The sequence below is a fragment of the Taudactylus pleione genome, unplaced genomic scaffold (genome assembly GCF_031769625.1).
Source record: "Taudactylus pleione unplaced genomic scaffold, aTauple2 ptg000977l, whole genome shotgun sequence".
NCBI lineage: Eukaryota > Metazoa > Chordata > Amphibia > Anura > Myobatrachidae > Taudactylus > Taudactylus pleione.
In genome coordinates this window covers 6,965,091-6,986,819 of record NW_028285378.1, presented here as the reverse complement: position 1 = coordinate 6,986,819, position 21,729 = coordinate 6,965,091, and the positions used below count along the sequence as shown (strand labels likewise).

Below are 21,729 nucleotides of genomic sequence, written 5' to 3'. Positions count from 1 at the left end.
CATAATAGGCATGCATTTAAAAGAATATCATGTGCATTTTATGCTTTATATTTGATATGTAAGTGGATGTAACCACAAGTTCCAACACTAATGGGTGATTTTGTCAAACCAAATTGATTGGTTTGATGTGCAACTTGTAGTCCAAACGATTTACTAGAGACAACAAAGAGCATGGTTTGTTTACTACCGCATTCTTGAATGAAATATGTGGAAGATATACAAACTGTTCCATGTTCCAAACTTCATGGCAAACAACTATATTTGCATTAATAAAAATGGTTCTCACAAACAAGATAGCAAAACCCTTTCTTACATCATGTTCTGTAAGCCCAGCTTGCTCCACTACAGGCCTGTTCAGTGCAGTCTCTCAATGTTTGGTAGCACTGTGTCCCCCTTCCTGGTACCTAGACGGTGGGTACCAGAGTAATAGTCTCAAAATGTAGGGAATCACTTTTAGGGCTCTATATGTGGATGTAATAAACCTGTTCTTGCAATGCCACAGAAGTTTGCACTACAAGTGAAGACCCTGTAGTTAAATGGTGCCCCATATTGTATAATTACTATATAAAAATTGCCGCATTTGCAGGACAAATTTACTATTATGCAAATAGACTGCATCAGCCAGTAGTACTCCTATGTATTGTACATTAAATTTTGCTTGATTTGTACTTGTTGATATAACTTTTTTGGGGGATCAAACTTTTGTTTATACAGTATGTGCTTATTCCTGTGATATTGACAAAGAACTACTTCGCATCCTTATGAAACTTTGGCAATTAATTTTAAAGTGATCAAAGCAGACGATCACAACATAACACTGGGTTATAATTAAGAAAAGATTTAAAATTATTATAAACAGGGACATCAATGACATTATCTAATTTTTGTCCCAGTGCGGTATAACAAATCTCAACTCTAAATAAATTATTAATCTACTACAAAGAGATATTTTGTCTTGACTAATTATAGTCTTACATTATTTTTACACTAATTTAGAGTCTCACTCATAATAGTATACCGAAACAATTCTGGTACCTATTACTTTTAAGCCTAGCCCCAATGACTGACTGTCCAATATAGGAATACTGTCACAAGTACGCATGACTTGCAGGGCCCATACATCAACTATCTTAAAAAAACGATTCACAGATTCTGCAATTTTTCCCCCGATTTAATGATTCCCCAATCCACCAACATGCGCCCAAACATTACCGATATTTTCCAGTGATTTGCAGATCATTTTCTGCAAAGAACAGATTTTCATTTTACTAGTAATAGTCGGTAGATCACTACCGTACACTAGAAATCTACAGCCCCGAATGGTCGCTGAAATCCAACATGTTGAACAACCTGATAAACAGAGTCTGATCAATTTGTGATTAGAATCAGCGACTAGTTTTGCAGATTTTCTCTCTCAATAATCTGCAAAACAGGGAATTGCCCAAATCCATTGCAGATATATGGGGCCCTTAAATATAGATTTTCAATTACACCTTCACTTATTAAATTAAAAATAAGAACCTTGATATATACTAACAGTTCCGTAAACAATCATACTCCATACCACAGAGGAATTTTGAAAAATAAGTGAATCACCTAAAACAAGGATTACTTACATGATAGATCATTGAACTCTGGTTATCTGAAATTATAGGCAGGGATCCTATACCACAGTATGTTTACACAGGTTAAATGCCAGAGTGTGTAAAATATGTTGGAATTGTTGGTAACCAATATTCAGACACTTATTTTATGTGATCACCTTGTGGCGTTGAAACAGCTGTAGTAACAGTGTGGGTTTAGGAAGGGTAAGAGCACAAGCATTTCTTTGAAAGCGATCACCTTTTAGAAATAGCCAGAAAAAGCTCAGAATAGCCAAAACAAATATTGTTTCAATAAAATATCAAATCTAAAGAAAATCGAAAGCAGGCCATACATCAGACCAACTTTCCTCGAACCATCCAACTAACCAACGGTCCAACTTGTCTGTCCAACTAAAATGGTGATCCACAAATCTAACCAACTATTCAACAGACCAGCCATCCAACTTTTTTTTGTATCAGACCAGCCAACCTATGTCCAACTTGTGATGTCACAGAAGTAGGTGGACAGTGTCTGTCTACTTCTGCATGTTTTAAATAAATAAATATATTGAACACACATCTCTCTCTCTGTATATTTTCCATAGACAAAAAACCTTACGGTTTCACATGTCCCATTAAGGCTGCTTAGACATGTTCTGAAAATTCACAAACCTATTGAATTTCTGCCACTCAAACTCCAAAAAGCAATGAAATGATCATTTAGGCCGACGCCTTAATGGACGTGTTCCTTGTGTAATACAGATATGGTATGCCATGACACCGTGTGGTTAACTGCAGATTCAGCACTCTCACAGAGTGAGATTGCTGTCACTCACAAAATGGTAGAGGTGCTAATTCACAGAATTGTGTGCTCATTGGAATACATTTCAATGCTTTTTGAAGTTTGAGTGGCAGAAATTCAATAGGTTTTGTGAATTTTCAGATCCTGTCTAAGCAGCCTTAATGGGACATGTGAAACTGATAGGTTTTTTGTCTATGGAATTTCATAGCTTTTTTAAAATGTATTAACTATCAGGGTTTGGATGAGCAAACTGGGCCACCTGCAGGGAAGAAGGGCAACAAAATGGTACATTAACGCAGATGGAAGAGGAGACAGCACACAGGAGGTGGTGTTAGGAGGTGCAGAGTGCGAGACGGCTGTAGGCATGCGGGGTAGGGGCAGCAGCGGTGGTACAGAGCAGTGGCAGTGGTGCAGTGCAAAGGGGGCATCAGCGGGTGACAGAGGGCTCACTGGTAGTGCGCATGCACCTGAGAAAATAAAATCAATAAGTCACAGAAGCACGAACGCAGCAGTGAGATCCATCTACACATCTATGTTAAAAATTGTGCCTTGGGGTGGGGGTTGACCCTTTTTTTATTTTACACAATTTTTAACACCCAAAATATGGGGGACAAATGACATAGGGGTCCCACGCATTCAGCGCAACCAGCACTGGGCTCTGAGCAGGCCCTGGTTCTGGAAATACAGGGGGAAAATGCATAGGGTCCCCCCTGTATTACCAGAACCAGCACCGGACTCTTTCTAGTGGGGGTTGATGCCACAGCCAGGGGAGCCCTTTCACCGAGCCCCCCAGCCAAAGCATCACCCCTGATAACTACACCTGGGCGGTGGGTGCTGGATTGATTGTGTTGTGCATATGAAAATATAAATATTATCTTTTGCAGTAGTACTACAGGTTCCAGCAGGCATCCCTGCATACTGGGACTTGGAGAACCACAAGTACCAGCAGGTGGGGTATTAAGGGCCTGCTGGCACTTCTAGTACCCCTGCAAAACAAATATTAAAATAAAACACACACACCGTTTTTTAAAGTATTTTATTTTGCCGCACCTTCTCTTGGGGGGCAGCAGACTTTAAGCTCTTTTACATGTCTGCCGCTTCCCCCAGAACTTCTACGGCGTCATCACCTGGAGGGCGGAATCCTTTAAGCTCTTTTTCCTGGCCGGCGCCCATCCAGGGCTTCCGCAGAGTCTTCATGCTTCAGCTGGTCTTCTCTCCAGCTCCCCGGCCGACTACTGACTGGACGGCAACTCGCGCTGGCTGTATATAAGCCAGCCGAGGGGGCAGGGCGATGACGTTGTGATTGGCTCGCGGCGGCCATCTTTGAATTTCAAAAATGGCACTGTGGCGCCATTTTTGAAAAGGCACACTCGGTTCTTACCATTGTAGTCAATGGTTAGAACAGATCATTGGCTGAGAGGCAGGAGGCTCCCCTCTCTCAGCCAATGAGTGCTCCGCACCGAGATATCTGAACTGAAATCCCGGGCGGAGCTGTCATTCGAATAGTAGTGTTCTCTAAGAACACTACTAATGTACGAGGGTCCGCGTGTTTCCGTTTTTTTTGCCAAGACCCTGGATTGCATGAAGAGGACAGATCCATGCACTGGAGGACATGAGTATGGATTTTTTTTATGACAGGTACTCCATAGGATTATCTACTTGGAGAAGAGGACAGATTGGATCCAGGGATACTAGGTGAGTTGAGATAGTGTGTGCATGTATGTTTTAATAAAATGTTACTTTTCTACGGTGTGTGTGTTGTTTTTTAAATATTGCTTTTGCTGTAGAGCTACAGGTACCAGCAGGCCCATAATGCCCCGCATGCTGATACTTGTGGTTCTCCAAGTACCAGCATGCGGGGGAGGCTTGCTGAGAACTGTAGTTCCACAGCAAAAGCCAATATTTTAACTCTTTACTTGCACCACACTTTACACAATCAACCCGGCACCCACCTCTCCAGGGGTGACGGGGCTAGCCCCGGGCTATTAGCATGAGCCGGGGTTGCCCTGGGTAGGGGGACGCCTTTATTGGGGGGGTCCCCAGCTCCCCAGGGATCCTTGGCCTGGGCTGACTAGTGGTCAGGGGTGATGCTTCGGCTGGGGGGCCAGGAAAGGGCTACATCATTTGTCCCCTGTATTTAGCACAACCAGTACTGGGTCTCCAAAGCCCAGTGTTAGTTGTTTTCTGGGGGCGGGGCCACACCAGTTTTTTTTTTAAATTAAACACAGAAGCATGTATCACAGATCTTCAAGATCCGAGCCCGGGTCCTAACGCCTGCCCTACCGTCCACTACTGTCCCCCGGGTCCTGGCTGCAGCTAATGCCCGCTGCCCCTGCACCTTTCCCCCAGGTCCCGCTGCAGCTAACGCCAACTTCCTTCCACCAAGCCCACCTCCGCTAAAGCCCGCAAACGACGCCCATCTTTGTGCACCCAAGTGAAGCCACAGTGAGTACACCTGCTGGAGGTTCCTACTGCGGCTGCGCAACAAGTTGAAATTTCCTATTTATTCAATGGCGCATTCTTGTGGTAATAGTTTAAAAACTGTAACTTTCTAACTTACCTGAACCCCAAAAGCATGTACCTTGGAACAATAGCTACCTAATAAAACAAACCCCAAGTCTAAATTCACCCCCTACCCTGAGTTATGCCTTCCCCCCCAAAAAAACCCATAGAGAACTGCAGAAAAGTGGTCCTAATTGAGAATGTCAGAAAAAAGTGACAGGTGGAACTTTAGATTACTCCCAAATCCTCATTTTTATGTGTATGTCCTGAAATTTGGCATGCAGCAACCAGCTACCCACCCGTGTCAAATTAAAGCTCGGTACCTCCAATACCTTTTGAGGAGTAGCCCCTTAAACACCATGTCCCACCCTCCGGAATGCTCTAAGGGAGAATTGCAGGTTTTTAGATGCTGCCTTAATATAAGGGCACAACTGTGTCCTTAGGATACAGGGGACAAATGACATAGGGGTCCCCTGTACTTAAGAATAACCAGCACCGGGTTAGTCAGAACCAGCCCTGGTTGCCAAAATATGGGGAACAAACGACATAGGGGTCCCCCGTACTTTGCGCAACCAGCACTGGGCTCTGATCCGGTCCTGGTTCTGGAAATATAGGGTGAAAAATTGAGTATGGTCCCCCTGTAGTCTTCAAAACCAGCACCAGACTTCTTCTAGCAGGGGGCTAATGCCACATCCAGGGGAGCCCTTTCACTGGGTGCCCCAGCCGAAGCATTAACCCTGACTGCTAGTCAGCCAAGGCTGGGGATCCCTAGGGAGATGTCCCGTCCCCCCCTCAATAAAAGGGTCCCCATCTCCAAGGCACCCCAGGCCTAAACTGATAGTCCGGGGCTATCCCCAGCACCCCTGAGCACAACCAGCACTGGGCTTTTAACGGCCAGTTCTGGTTGCCAAAATAAGGGGGACAAACGACGTAGGGGTCCCCGGTACTTTGCACAACCAGTACTGGGCTCTGATCCGGTCCTGGTTCTGGAAATACAGGGGGAAAAATTAGTAGGGTCCCCCTGTATATCCCAGAACCAACATCAGACTTTTTACCGGGGGGGCCTAATGCCACAGCCAGTGGAGCCCTTTCATTGGGCCCCCAGCCGCAGCATTAACCCTGACCGCTAGTCAGCCCAGGCCGGGGATCCATGGGGTGCTGGGGACGACGACCCCAATAAAGGGGTCCCCCTATCCAGGGCACCCCAGGCCCAGGTTGATAGCCCGGGGCTATCGCCGGCACCCCTGGGCGGTGGATGCCGGGTTCATTGTGTAATGTGCGGTGCATTTTAAAGACTATTTTCTTTTGCAGGTGAACTATAGGTCCCAGCAAGCCTCCGCCGTATGCTGGTACTTGGAAAACCACAAGTACCAGCAAGCGGGGAATTTTGGACCCACTGGTACCTGTAGTAAAAGAAATATTAAAATTAACAGACACCATTTTTTTAAATAAAATTTAATCTACACCTTCACCTGGGGGGCGGCAGCCTTTAAACTCTTTTTCATGACCGCCGCCACCCCAGGACTTTGGCATCTTCGCCAGACGGGTGCCAACTTGCCAGGGCTTCAGCGTTTTCACTTGGCGGGCGCCAACCCGCTAGGGCATTTGTATCATCGCCTGCCGGGCGCCAACCCGCCAGGGCTTCGGCGTCTTCACCTAGTGGGTGGCAGCCTGTATCAGCTCTTTTTCGTGGCTGCTGCCCAATAGGGCTTCGGGCATCTGCGCCCGGCGGGAGCCAACCCGCCAGGGTTTCAACATTTTTGTCTGGTGGGCGCCAACCCGCCAGGGCTTCTGCGTCTTCGCCTAGTGGGTGGCAGCCTGTGTCAGCTTTTTTGCATGGCCGCCACCCACTTGGACTTCTGGCATCTTCGCCTGGTGGGCACCGACCTACCAGGGCTTCGGCGTCTTCGCCTAGTAGGCGACAGCCTGTCTCAGCTCTTTTTCATGGTCGCCTGGCGGGCACCAACCCGCCAGGGCTTCTGGTGTCTTCGTCTGGGGGGGGCAGCCAATTAGCTCTTGTGTACCGCTGCCAACTCCCCAGGGCTTCTTGTCCTCTTCACCTTGTGGGCGGCAGACTGTGTCAGATCTTTTGCATGGCCACCGCCCACTAGGATTTCCAGCGTCTTTACTTCAGGATTTCTTATTTGCTCCCTCGAGGGGGCGGGGCGATGACGTCGCGAGACGTGGAGGGGGTTTGCAGGGGTATAGAGTAGCTAATGGGGGGGAGGGGCACAGAGGAGAGGGGTGTGTAGGGGTATAGAGGGGGTAGTGGGCAAAAATTATAGGGGGGTGTGCAGGGGTATAGTGGAGGTATTGGGGGCCGAGTGCACAAAGGGGGCATAGATGAGGCAGGGGCACAGAGGAGAGGGGGGTGCGGCGGTATATAAGAGGTAGTGGGAGAAGGAGCATAGATGAGAGGGGGTGTAGGGGTATAGAGGAGAGGGGGTGCGGCGGTATATAAGAGGTAGTGGGAACAGGGGCACAGAAGAGGCACATGGGCAAAGAAGAGAGGTGCAGGGGTATAGAGAGGGTAGTGGGGGCAGGGGCACTGAAGAAGGGGGTGCTGGCGTATAGAGGAGGTAGTGGGGGAACAGAGGAGAGGGGGGTGCATGGGTATAGAGGAGGTATTGGGGCAGGGGCACAGAGGAGCATGGGTGTAGGGGTATAGAGGGGGCAGGAGTACAGAAGTAGGGGGTGCTGGCATATAGAGGAGGTAATGGGGGCAGGGGCACAGAGGAGAGGGTGCTATAGAAGAGGCAGTGGCACAGAGGAGAGGTAGTGCAGGGGCACAGAGATGAGGGGGCTGCTACGGTATACAAGAGGTAGTGGGAGCAGGAGCACAGAGGAGAGGGGGGGGTGTGGCGGTATATATGAGGCAGTGGAAGCAGGGGCACAGAGGAGAGGGGGCCATATATGAGGAAGGGCAGAGTGGACAGGTGGTGCAGGGGGTAGTGGGGTCAGGGGCACAGAAGAATGGGGGATGCCAGCGTATAGAGGTATTGGGGGCAGGGGCACAGAGGAGAGGGGGTGCGGTGGTATATAAGAGGAAGTGGGAGCAGAGGCACAGTAGAGAGGGGGCCATAGATGAGGCAGGGCACAGTGTAGAGGGGCTGCAGGGGTATAGAGGGGGAGTTGGGGAAGGGGCACAGAGGAGAGGGAGATAATAGAGCAGTCGGGGGCAGGGGCAAAGAGGACAGGTGTGCAGGGGTATAGATAATATAGTGGGAGCAGGGGCACAGAGGAGAGACAGCACAGATTAGGCAGGGGCACAGAGGAGAGGGGGGTGCAAGGGTATAAAGGAGGTAGTGGCAGCAGGGCACAGAGAAGAGGGAGATAATAGAGCAGGCGGGGCACAGAGGAGAGGTGTGCAGGGGTACAGATGAGGTTGTGGGTACAGGGGCACAGAGGAGAGGGGCTATAGAGGAGGCAGGGGCACAGAGGAGAGGGAGTATAGTGGAGGTAGTGGGGGAAGGGGCCTAGAAGAGGCAGGGGCACAGGAGAGAGGGCACACAGAGGCGGTAGTGGCGGTAGGGCAGGGACACAGAAGAGAGGGGGGTATGGACAGAGAAAAAGGGGGGGCGGCAGGGGTATAGAGGAAGTAGTGGGGGCAGAGGCACAGAAGACGGGGCCATAGAGGCAACAGGAGCACAGAGTAGAGGGGGTGCAGGGGTAGAGAGAAGGCAGTGGGGGAAGGGGGCACAGAGGTAGAGAGAAGGCAGTGGGGGAAGGATTCACAGAGTAGAGGGAGATAATAGAGGAGGCGGGGGCAAAGAAGAGGGGCATAGAAGTGACAGGGGCATATAGGAGAGGGGGAGTGCAGGGGGATAGAGAAGGTAGTGGGGGCAGGGGCACAGAAGACAGGGGGCCATGGAGTTGACAGGGACACAGGGGAGAGGGTGGTGCAGCAGTATAAAGGGTTGTGGGGGCAGGAGCACAGAGAAGAGGGGGTGGCAGGGGTATAGAGGAGGTAGTGGTGAGGAAGGGTCATAGATTAGGCAGGGGCACAGAAGAGAGGGGTGAGCAGGGGTACAGAGGAAAGGAGGATGCACAGGTGTAGAGGAGAGAGAGAGATCACGTTGTGCACACTTTCCTACCTCTATGTACAGCAGCAGGACAGGCTTCAAATAGGGTCAGGCGCTCCCATGGGTCAGATAGGGGGCCAAAGAGGCAACAGGTATACAGAGGAGAGGGGGGTGCAGCAGTATAGAGGGTTGTGAGGGCAGGAGCAGAGAGGAGAGGGGGTGCAGGGGTATAGAGGGGGTAGCAGTGGGGAAGGGGCATCAATGAGGCAGGGACACAGGACAGAGGGGTACACAGAGGAGGTGGTAGTGGGAGCAGGGACACAGAGGATAGGAGGGGGCAGGGGTATAAAAAGAGGTAGTGGGGACAGGGATCGGAGGTACCGCTTGCACTTCTTGCCTGGGGTGCAGGTGCTGAAAGTGCATGTACGAGGGTGGGGGGATATCGGAGGTGCCATTTGGAATGGGGGGTTGATTGTGTAGGTGCTGCCAGTGCTGTTGGAGGATCGGAAGTGCCGCCTGTACTGGGGTGGAGATCGGAGGTGCAGTCTCGGGGAGCACATGCTCTAGCTTCTGCCCCTCTGGGTCAGCACCTCATGCATAGTCCTCCCCAAGTCCCTCATTGCCCGAAGCAGCGCTTATTTTGCTATCAGAGTTGTAATACAGGCAGCCATGTTTGTGCTCCCAAATGAAGCCACAGTACTTACACCCCCTGCTAGAGACACCTATTGCGGCTACGCAACAAGTTGAAAAGTCCTATCTGTATAATGGCACATTCATGAGGTAATAGTTTAAAAACTGTCGCTTCCTAATTTACCTGAACCACAAAAGCACGTACACTGGCACAATAGCTACCTAATAATTACCGGAATGAACGCTGCCGATATGGCAGCCTTCCGCCCGTGTCAGGATGCGTGACACCTCTGACATAGCTGCCGGACTTAAGAGTCCCTCCTTGATGGTTTATGTAAGTCACAGTCGTGGCTTTGTCTGACTGAACTTGCACGGGTTTTCCGTGAAGAATGAGTCTGGCTTGATGTAGGGCACTGAAGACTGCATGAAGTTCCAATATGTTGATTGGAAGAGCAGACTCCTCTGCTGTCCACCATCCCTAGGAGGACCCGTCACTGCGCCCCAACCCTGGAGACTGGCGTCCGTTGTCAGAAGGACCCGATCCAGAATGGGCACCTCTTGGTGAGGTGGGCTGACTGCAGCCACCAAGTTAGAGATAGCCATATCTTTGGAGAGAGTACATTGTTTGTGTCCTTATCCGATGTGGTAATCCGTCCCACCTGGAGAGGATCAATTTCTGCAGAGGCCGGGAAAGAAACTGCATATTTCTCCATGACGAACGTCGACACCATGGATCCCAGTAATTGCATGGCTGAGTGTATGGGCACTTGGCGACTGTGGAGGCATCTGCACACTCGGTTCTGCAAAGTAGGAGATTTGACTGTGGTCAGAAAAATCCTCTGCTGTTGGGAATGTAACAGAGTTCCCAGATGGAGCATCCTTTGAGATGGGATCAGGGAGGACTTCTTCCAATTGATCAACCACCCGAGCATCTGCAGTACATATATTGTCAGCTGTAGGTAGTTGTGAAGAACCTCTGGAGACCCTGTCAACAGCAAGAGGTCGTCCAGGTATGGTAACAGGCGGACCCCCTGTAACCGCAGATGGGCTGCCATTACCGCCATAATTTTTGTAAACACCCGAGGTGCAGTAAAGAGGCCAAACAACAGGGCCTGAAACTGGAAATGCTGTTGTGACACAGCAAACCTGAGAAAAAGCTGGTGAGCCGAAGCAATCGAAATATGCAGGTATGCGTCCTGAATATCCAGAGACACCATAAAATCCCAAGGTTCCATAACCAGTATAATGGAACGTAGCGTCTCCATCCTGAACTGAGGTACCCTGAGGAACTTGTTCAGGGACTTGAGACTGAGGATAGGTCGGCCGGGATCCGTACGTTTTTTTAACTAGAAAAAGGCTGGAATAATAACCCATTCCTCTCTGGGATAATGGGACCGGTACAATGACCCCTGCCTTAAGCATGGATTGTACTGCCCTTTGAATAGCCAAGGCCTTGTCCTTGTTCGACAGTAGAGCTGTGCAGAAGAACTGATGGGGAGGCCATCTGCGGAAGGAGAGGGCGTACCCCCGAGAGACCACTTCTCTCACCCAGGTGTCTGTAGTTGTCAGACACCACCGCTGAGCGAATTGAAGAAGTCGGCCTCCCACCCTGGGATCCCCCAGGGGGAGGCCTGGCAGCTGGACGTCTCACACGCCAAGCTTGTTTTTAAGGCTTGGTAGTTTCCTTGGTGGTTGACGGCCTAGAAAAGGACTGGGTTCTAATCTTGCCTGGGGCTCGATAGGTCCAAAAGGACAAAGTCCGAGACCCATAGGGAGCAGAAGGCAGGCAAGCTGACTTATCGGCTGCCAGTGTATTCACAAGTTTTCCCAAATCAGGACCGAACAGGACCTTACCATTATAGGGTAAACACTCCAAGCCCTTCTTGGAGTCCGCATCAGCCCTAGAAGAGCGAAGCCACAGGGAGCGGCGAGCTGCAATTGCCACCGTAGAAATCCTGGCATTCACTAAGCTGACATCCAAGGCCACTTCATTTATATAAGGAGCGGAATCTCACAAGCTGTCCACCAGATTCAACTGCTCCCTGTTGCATCTGAAGACAAGGACCCCTCCAAGGCATTTGCCTAGTATTCCATAGCCCGAGCCACCCAGCAGATAGCCATAGCTGGTCTGCATGTGGCACCTGAAAGGGAATAAATGGACTTCAGGCAAACCTCCACCTTCCTATCTGTGGCATCCTTCAGTGATGAAGTGGAAGGCATAGGGAGAGTGGCGCTTTAAACCAAACGCGTGACGTGGGAATCCACAGTCGGTTAAGTTTCCCATTTTGAAAGCTAGTTCTCATGGAAGGGTTAAGCATGGGCCAGACGCTTCTGCGGCTGGTAACACTTCCCAGGATTTTTCCATGACACCTCTAGATGGTCCACCAGCTGGTCGGACAAAGGATATATGGCCGAGGTCACCTTTACAGGCTTGAAAAGGGCATGTCTGGACTTAGGTGCTGGAGGATCGTCCTCCTCTATGACCAAGACAGCTTGTATCAGACCCGGAATATATATCTTGGACTTCCCTTTCCCTTGAGTCTGAGTCATCCGGGAGTGCCCCATCTTCAGATGAGACCTCGTTATCATCATACAGAGTAGATTGGGACGACAGCAAAAATCTTTTAGCCAGTCTGCCCTGAGGGGCCTCCTGCTGTCGCACTTCTGCGACATTTTGCAATGCAGTGAGTACTGTATACTATTAACCCACTGGGGAGTAAGCACCTGCATGGGTTCAGCCGCCTGAAGCAAGCTTTGAGAGGGCATAAGCTGCTGCTGTGTGAACCCCAGGGGGGTAAACACAGGAGGGACAGCTAAACGTCCCGCAATGGCCGTGCTTTTGCAAAACACACCCATGGAGGTTCCTGAGGAGTGGCAGGGACTGTAGAGGGACCTGGGGGAGCATAGCACCTCAAACATAATCCCTCCAGTACCATGTCTCCCACCCCTAAATCCGCTGTACATTTTTTACAGGACAGCTGGGCGGGAGTCAAATTAGGCATATCACACTCAGTGCCAAACATAGTGAAGAAGATACCAATATACTGTATGTGACCCTTAACACAGAAATATCAGACTGTGAGGGTGTACCCTGCCAACACCTGTGTTAGGGCTTCAGAGAGAAAGAGCAGGCACAAGTAAAGTAAAATGGCTGACAGTTCAGAAAGTGAAACTCAGACAAACAGCACTAGCATACAGTCACATACAATGCAGAAAAATAACCTGCACTAAATCGCACTTACTGTGCACAACTATGCAGACTTAGTGTTAGCTAGGACAAAAGTGCTACATAGACTACCCACCGTCCAGGAGGAGAGGTATGTAGGAGGACCCAGGCTACGCACCGCCTACTGCGATCTGCGACATACAGCCAGGAGATAATGGCCACCGGAGATCTCTGAGGGGGCGAAACCTGAGGAGGGAAGCTGCCACAGCCCAGCCAGACCGTGGTGGAAAGGCGCGCTGTGCAGTGGGGAGAAGCCGGCTGTTAGACTGGGAATGCTGCCTCCCCTGGCCAACGTTTAACCCCTGGGACTCTGGAGCGTTCCGCAGAACTCCAGCCCAATGTCCTTGGTGGCCTCATGGGGGCGCAGGACTCTGTGCCTGGGCCCACTTGCTGTCATCCCCAGCCCTGGGGGAAAAAAGACTGCGACTCGGCACGCACCACCATGGTCATGCGCCGCTTACCTGTGTCCTGCGTCCCTGTAGCGTCCGGCCGTAGTCCAGGGATCTTCCTGGGTCCCTGCTAGCCAAGACACCAGAGGCCCGCCGAGATCCCCAGATCGGTACCGGCATCTCGGCGCTGGCGGGGTGACGGAGTGAGAGCGCAGACACCCCCTGGACTTTCCTCGCTGCCGCTATTCTAAAGAAATCAACTTTTGAAATTAAATATCTTCAGGGGCTGTGTTAACAGCCCACCTGCGCGTCAGTGACTCGACTCCGGCCGGGCACCCAACGAAACTGAGGTGCCTCTGCCCCGGGGTATAGGAGAGGGACCCAGTGCATCCTGGGAAGAAAAATTAACTGCATGGTGCCCGGATGACTCCCATCATCACCTATACCACAAGGTCTCCCTGTGGAGCCTATGGACCCTGAAGTTGGAAAAAAAAAATATTATATATATATATATATATATATATATATATACACATACACACACACATATATACATGTATGTATGTATATATATATATATATATATATATATATATATATATATATACACACACATCGATGTTCATCGATCTGATCCTCTCCTCCCTCTCAGCTGCTGCCAGTGACAGGGATCCCGGGCTGACAGGGGCAGCACAGCCGGCGGTGAAGTAGACGGACACTACCGCCCAGTGTCCGCCTACTTATCGTTCAGTTGGGGGCAAAGTTCTCTACTCTAGAACGATTAGTTGGCCACAATTAATCAGGTCTGATTTCCCCAACTAGTTGGACCAACTGTTTACTGCCCTTTTTCAGTGTGTGTGAGCAATTTTTCATATCACAATTCCATGGAATGGTTTTCAAAGAAGCATTGCCTTAAGAAGTTATTGAGCTTTTAGCAAAGACAAAAGTACAGTGCATCAAGATCATGAGGGCTGAAAAGATAAAGCGAAATCAAAATAAACCTAACTCAAGCTTTAAAATTATCTATCAACTAGGACAGTCTTAGGTTAATCTTAGATATGTGAGATAATGATTAGGACAGATTCAGATTTAAGACTTTAGATAATGTTAAATTCACATTGTTCTTAGAATTTTTGCTTCTATTTTTAATGGGACACAGACCTCCACATTTAAGAATAACTTTTTTAGAGTATGCTCTCTGTGAAACAAGATGTTTCTTCTTAAGATACCCTGTGCCTGAGATATAAGCTGTTTTAGGGGGCCTCTAAAGCTAGGTACACACTGGAGCGTCAGGCATCCGTTCCGACATCAGAACGAATGCCCGTCAGTAAAGATTGAATGTCCACATGGGACGGCTTTAATGAATGGCGTAACTATCACCGTTACGTCATAGTTAATCCATTGGCCGCTAGCAATATTGCTAGGTTTGATGTGCAGCATATGAAACCTGGTGACCGTCGCTAGCGACCGCGGCAATCATGCATACACACTGAGCGATGTAGGCGATATGTCGTTACGAAAAGGTATATCGTCCCAACATCACTCCAGTGTGTACCTAGCTTTATAGTTAGGTAAAGGTTGGGTCCAATGTACTTTTTATCCTTTAATTAAAACACCCCTGTGTTCCACAATGGTTTTGAGGCAAAATTATAGCTCAGATCTGTATCATGTCAACTTTACAACTGCATAGTGTTTACTGACTAAATACAATGATAACAAACTTATCTATATAAAACGGGATGTAGTCAGTATCCCGGCGTATGGGATCCTGACGGTCTAAATACCGGCACCAAAATCCCAACAGACTCAGGATCCCGGCACCAGTATCCCGACCGCCGGCATCCTGAAGGTAAAAGTATCGGCAGCTAGGTTTAAGGGTTGGGGTTAGGTGCTAGGGGGGAGGGTTAGGTTTTGGCACTGGGGAGGGAGTGTATAGGGTGCGGGGAGGGGGAGGTTAGGCTTAGGCACTCTGATGGGGGGGGGGGGGGTTAGGTTTAGGCACCGGGGAGGGAGGGTTAGGGTTAGTGCTAGTATATTTACCTATGGGTGTTGGGATTCTGACTGTCAGGATGCCACTGTCAGTATTCTGACCAGCAGCATACCGACCACCGTCAATCCATACCCAACTCATTTAAACAGTGTTTGTATAAGGAAAAAAAGGCTAAAATAAACACATACATGCACAAGTGAGTAGGTCCCAGCAAATTATGAATCCATTGTCAGTTGAAGCAAGAAAATATTTGGAGGAACTCATTTTTCCAAAGCACAGACTCCTACAAAAAGAAAAAAAAAATGTTTTGACACCATGATTGTTGTGCTGTTATTTTAAATAAGAAAAACAGGATTTGTGTACTTACTGTTAAATCCATTTAATTGATTCCTCCTGGGGAACACTGGACCTTGGGATGCTCGAGGGGACCATAGGAACTGGCACATATTGGACTAATACATATTTAAGAGTAAAGATGTGTCCTCAGTCGTTGTTGCTGCAGTCGCTTTAAACCCTTAAAGCGACTGCCTTCTAGTGGAACCTAGGGGTTCATTCAGACCCGCTCGTGAGCGGCAGTACGCTCGCAAGCGGGTTGCTGTCCCCCACTACGCATGCGCACGACGGAGGGAGCTCCGTCGCGCGCATGCGCGAGACCCGGAAAGCGACGGGCTCTCCATCGCTCAGGGTCTCGCACCAAAGGGGGCGTGCTGTCGATGTTGATTGACAGCACGCCCCCTTTGGTGGGCGTGCCAGGGGCGTGTCTGCCAGACGGAGGCGTTCCCATGGGAACGCCTACCATCTGAAGCCAGCCCCACTGACATCACTAGTGATGTCAGTGGGAGTGATTTTGGCTCTGATAGAGCCAAAATCACTCCAGGGCTTGCGGCAGCGAGACCCTACCGCAGGGTCTCCGTCGCAAGCCCGATGGTCGCGATGGTCTTAACCCACAGCTATGCGAGCGTCCATGAGGACGCTCCAAAAAAAGGTAGGAGGGCCCTGATTCAGAGCGAGCGCTCTGGTCAGACCGTTCAGCTCTGAATCAGGCCCCTAGTCCTGTGTGAGCTTACTTATGCCGAGCGTATTTTGTGAATCTTATTAGCTGCAAATGCATCTTATTCACACTGTGCTGTGAATAAGATGCACAAGAAGACTTTGCTGATTAAAATATGCTGTGTGTATATGTTGTGTGACTGCAGCTGAATCTGCATATGAATGCTGCGTTACAGTGTCAGCGACTGTTTTCCACACCACTTTCTATTGTGGTAATATTACAGAATTGGTCGCACAAAGAACATGAACGTGCAGCATATCATTTTTATCAGCAAAGTCTGTTTGTGCGTCTTATTTGCATGGCGAATAAGCTCGGGAACTGGCAGCTCTCATGTGCCCCTGTAACACGAGTCCTAACGCAGTAAGGATAGACGAGGAAGGACATACATGTGTGTCCTCACTCGTCTTTGCTGCAGTCACGCCAAACAGTCCCTCTTGGCGTGCCTGGTGTTTAAGTTTTTTTTACCGGAAATGCCAAATGTAATAGGGTGAGAGTTTAGAAACTGAGAGAGAAAACTCCCACATTTTTAAACTCAGCCAATTCAATAAAGTCACAGAACATGCAAACTTCATGTTTTCAGTCTCAAAAAACTCAATATTTAAACTCTCATCCAGGTGTTTCCTGTATTAAAAATACAACTCGATCAATGTATCAGTGTGAGTTTTACTGCTAAACTCACATTTTCTAAACTGGCCCTTAGTCTCTCAATCATCATGTGAAGTGCAACAATGCGCGGCTGCAGCTTTTTTCCACACCAAGATCCATTTTCAGTCTCAGTTACACACACATATACAAGTGTCACATATCAAATAAATTAATCAGCACAGTCCTCTGGTGCGTCTTAGAGCATCGCAATTTAGACGCATTCTCAGCATAAAAAAGGATGTCCGGCACTATCAGTCTCACGGGACCAGACACGCCATGAGGGGCTGTTGGCGCGACGCCAGACGTATTGCGCTGAATGGCATAGTTATGGTAGTTGAGAGATGACATCTGTATTTGTTGCTACTCCCATCTATAAATCGTGGTCTGCAGTACAACTTCAAAAGTAGCCCTAAACCAAGGGTGAGCTTACAAACCAGAAACCACCAAAAAAAAAAACGGAGCAAAAAATATGGTAGACTTACCTTGATAACTCCTTTTCTTCAAGGTCCATAGGGTCCACAGGGATACCATGTGGATAATGTTGTTGGAGAAGTCCAGGCACCAAACAGTTAAAGCTTCAGCTCCTAGGATGCCTCGGGTCCTCCACCATATATACCCCGCCCCTAGCCACAGGCCTTCAGTTTTGTTAACAAGCCTCAAGGCAGGAGAAGGAAAGAGGAGAAGGAAGAGCAATTGTACACCAGAAACACTCTTATACAAGATTAGGGAATCCGTGACCAAAATAAAAAATTACCCATGCAGCCAGGTGTGTCAGGGTCCCTATGGACCTCAAATAAAAGGGAGTTATCAAGGTGTCTACCATAACTCGGATTTTCTTCTTCAGGGTCCATAGGAATCCACAGGGATACCATGGGGATGTCCTAAAGCAGTTCCCCTAGGATGAGGGACACTCCTGAGCATAAAGGAGAACTCATCGTCCAAAGGAAGCATCTTGAGAGGCAAAAGTATCAAAGGCATAGAACCTAAGAAAAATGTGAACAAAAAACACGTGGCTGCTTTATACAACTGTTCAATGAGCTGCTCAGATATAGGAAAATCCGTTTTGGCCACCTTCCGGTGGTGTTTAAACACTGGAGCCTTCTTACTATGAGCTGGTTCATCATCCAGAATATCTAGGATTGATTTATCCGCCCTCTCCAAAGAAGTTCCCTCTTTGGTGAGGGCGGTTAAACCAATCCTAGATATTCCACTGTATACGGAAGGTCCACCTCCACCCGAGCAAGACCCTGGAGAGGGACCCTGAGCATCATCCGATTCCTCTGATGATGCGTCTGAATCCATATGTTGAGTAGACTGATAAAAAGATAATTTGCGCTCTGGAGCCTTAGTAACTACCGGTCTACTTTCAACATTAGATTGTGCCATACTCTGACTAGAATGGCCATAACCATCCTTCAAGAAGGATGCATAGAAGGTGCAAAATGGCATACTGTGGACACCCCATCCAAGGAGGCATTGTGGGAATAGCCATATGATCCACAAACTGCTTCATTATCTGGGACAAAGAGATACCCAAGATGACTGTTGTCCAAGGACAGGTAAACTGGACTGGTGAGGTGGCTCTTTATAACAGATAACACACAAACCATCCTTTACGTCCTCAGGGAACAAACAGGCCATACATGCACAGGGGCCTCCCACTGCTGTTTCCCTTTATCTTTTGACATGTTCAAAACAAAGACAATATAAGCAATGTTCTGTGATAGCCTTCACAAATACTTAGTGAATGTCAAGTGCCCAAAGAAAAACCGTGATAGTTATAATTGACAGTCAGAAATAAAGGACAGTATCAATTTAGCAGCTAGCAAATAGTCACATGCAATGCATATGTAATATAATTACAAAAGACTCTAAATCAACTACACAAACACAAGGAATGGTAGGATATAGAGCACTATATACCTTATCCAAGGAAGAAGTATACAGGGAGACTGACCCAAACGCTCCTGAGACCAACAGCTACAGCAGCGCACCGATAGTGGACCGTGAGCGTCTCATTACATGACGGTAGGCAAACCAACTCAGGTGCACGAAACCCTTTGCAGGGACTGCGTCTGGGTCGGAGCTGCCGAGGGAATGCCTACCTCCCCTAAGCTGAGTCAACCAGCTGGGTACGCTGGCCTCATGGCACCAGAAGAGTCTCCTGCCAATCTCCAGCGTCGGACGATAAGGCCCCAGCGGTTTAGTGAGGGTGCAGAGGCTCCCAGGCCCTGACTGCAGCAGCTAGCTCAGGGAGGACTGAAACCACCTCCCGCCGGAAGGAAGGACTGCCCTGAGTGGTTTCCCGTAAACATGGAATTGCCTCATCTGACATCTTCGTGCGTCCGGTTGCATCACCGGTAAAAAGCTCTGCAGTGACCCGCCGGAATCACCAGCCCTGTTACTGGTGTTGCAGCTGGCGTAGGTAGCTGAAGTTGCAGTACATGCGTATTAATTCAGACGCTTAGTAATGCCAACCCAAAAACAAAAATAAAACAAAATAAAAGCTTAGGACTGCCTGAGTAGTCCCCGTTACAAAGGTGCATGCTAATCCTGACGCACCAAACGAACAACTGAAGGCCTGTTGCTAGAGGCAGAGTATATATGGAGGAGGACCCAAGGCATCCTGGAAGCTAAAGCTTTAACTGTTTGGTGCCTGGATCTCTCAAACAACATTATCCCCATGGTATCCCTGTGGATCCCTAATGACCCTAAAGAAGGAAGTGTGGGAACGCAATGTCCCCCAGATGGAACCAGAGAAAAGGATTTAATGGTACCCTTTCTTTTCACACCAAAGAATGTAAAACTTCCACACTTTTTTTCCAGAAACCGGTTGCTTTGCTCGCAACATGGTCTGAAAGACGCAGGAAGAAAAACCTTTAGTCTTCTTGGATACTAGCTTCAATAGCCACTAGTGTTCATTCGAGCACCCTGCACGTAGTCAAGTTCTAGACTGGGCAAAAATACGAGGTACCTTGCAGTTGTGGAGAGACACCATGAGGTCCACCTCTGGCAGACCCCATCACCAAACTATTTAGGTGAAAAGCTATGGGATTAGAGATCACTCGATCGGCAGGATCACATTTCTTGCTAAGAATTTTCTACGGCTGATATTACTGGCACCAGGCCAATTGCTTCCGCCATTGCCCTGGTGCTGTAGGTGCCACCCTAATGGCGAATATATGCCCCCGCCGTGGCACTGTCTGATTAAATCCAGCCCAGGCAGCCAGAAAGAATTTACTATGAATTGGTCAGCGCAAGGTAAATAGCTTGGAGCTCCAAAACATTGAAGGGAAGGACAAACTCCCGCGTAGACCAAAGGCCCTGCAACCCAGAAGGCTGGCATGTGGTCAAAATGATCCAGGGCAGAGTGGCCTGGATTCAAATACCAATGCAGGGACTGATGCATGCACTACAAAAGACTGAGGGAAGCCAAGACTCCAGGTGATCGTTGGACGTATGCCAATCCTGTAGAATTTCTTATTGAATCTCGCAGGATAGGAACTTGGCATACAGGATGTGCTTGAAAGTCTAGGTGAACTTCCGCAGCAATTGCATGCATAACAGGATCAAGCGGATGCTCCAAGGGCAGAACTCTCTGGACGAATGTCTGAAGGGAACAAATATTGAAGGAACACATGCTGAAGGCTGGCATCACAGATCAAGCACAAGAACAGTAAGCGTTGACTGGGTACCCATGCCCCTGCAACAGCTGAACCGTGTGAGTTGACTTTTCAACAGAAGAGGTGAGTCCATCTTGATCGACCAAATAGGGTACAACCATTATAGCCTCCTTGTGCAAGACTGATGCAATCACTGACAACATCTACATAAAAACTTACTGAATTGTGGCCAAATCAAACGGCAGTGCCCGAAACTAACAATGGGCACGCCACACCGTTAATCTGAGGAGTGCAAAATACACCTACCAGATGGGGACATGGAGGTATGCAACCTTGATGACTATGGAGGCCATCACTGGCCACAAGGAATCGATCCATCCAGACTGGTATTAAGGGCCTTGAGATCGAGAAAGGGACAAAATGACAGGCTCTGGACCAAAAAAAAAAACACATTTAAGTAAAACCCCCTGGTACATTGAACTGGCAGAACCGAAAAAATTACTGCGCCTGATGTAAGAGAAGCAATGGATTGATCCAAAGCTGCCAGTCTTACATCGTCCCTTGGAGGTTCAGTGGAGAAAAACCTCCTGAGCAGGTGACCCTTGGGGTCAATGACAGAGGAGGGTTCCAAATTGTTCTGAAGAGGCAAGTAATTCAGAAGCTTAACCTCCTCTTCCTCCAAAGAAATCTGTGGGGAGTGAGGAAGTTTCTGCAAGTCCCTGTAACACGGTTCTCCAAAGGACCTCTCCAAGTATGAAGAGACCAAAGCTTAGCGCTCTATAGAATGAACCCAAGTAGGGTCCCCAACAGAGAGAGAGAGACCCCACCACCCCCTGGAAGTCCTGGAATTGAGCTGGCATGGGAGGTGCACGTGACGTTCTTCCCACTGGCGAGACACCAAATTAACCAGTTCAGCCATGGACCTGCCCAAAACTTGAGTCCTCGCTGGCTCCACAATAATTGTGCTTCCCAGAACTTGGACGCCACTGGCTCAAGTCCAACTGTTCACAATGCAAGATTACATTTGGCACAAATAAATACTTAGACTTAGTGGACTTTTAATTGTCCGACATAAAAAAGGCCGTAAATAACCAGTAAGGTAACTTGACTGCATATTACACAGATAGTTTTCACACAGGAAATCTAGCAAACAGAAATGCAATGCACAGCTGGAAAAAGATTACAGTTGTGTTACAATGATAAAGGTAACAAGCAGAACAACCATGAAAAGCACAGGTGAACTGCAGATAACACCTAAAACCCTGA

The 21,729-nt window shown here is 48.6% G+C and overlaps 1 protein-coding gene across 1 annotated transcript in view; it reads right to left on the bottom strand.

The window, feature by feature from the left end:
• The window catches only part of WDR75 (WD repeat domain 75), a 292,493-nt gene that overhangs the window by 58,152 nt on the left and 212,612 nt on the right, over positions 1 to 21,729 (bottom strand). Inside the window, exon 15 of the mRNA XM_088460739.1 lies at positions 15,333 to 15,427. Within this exon, the coding sequence (XP_088316865.1) occupies positions 15,333 to 15,427 (95 nt within the window). The remainder of the gene's footprint in view (positions 1 to 15,332; positions 15,428 to 21,729) is intronic.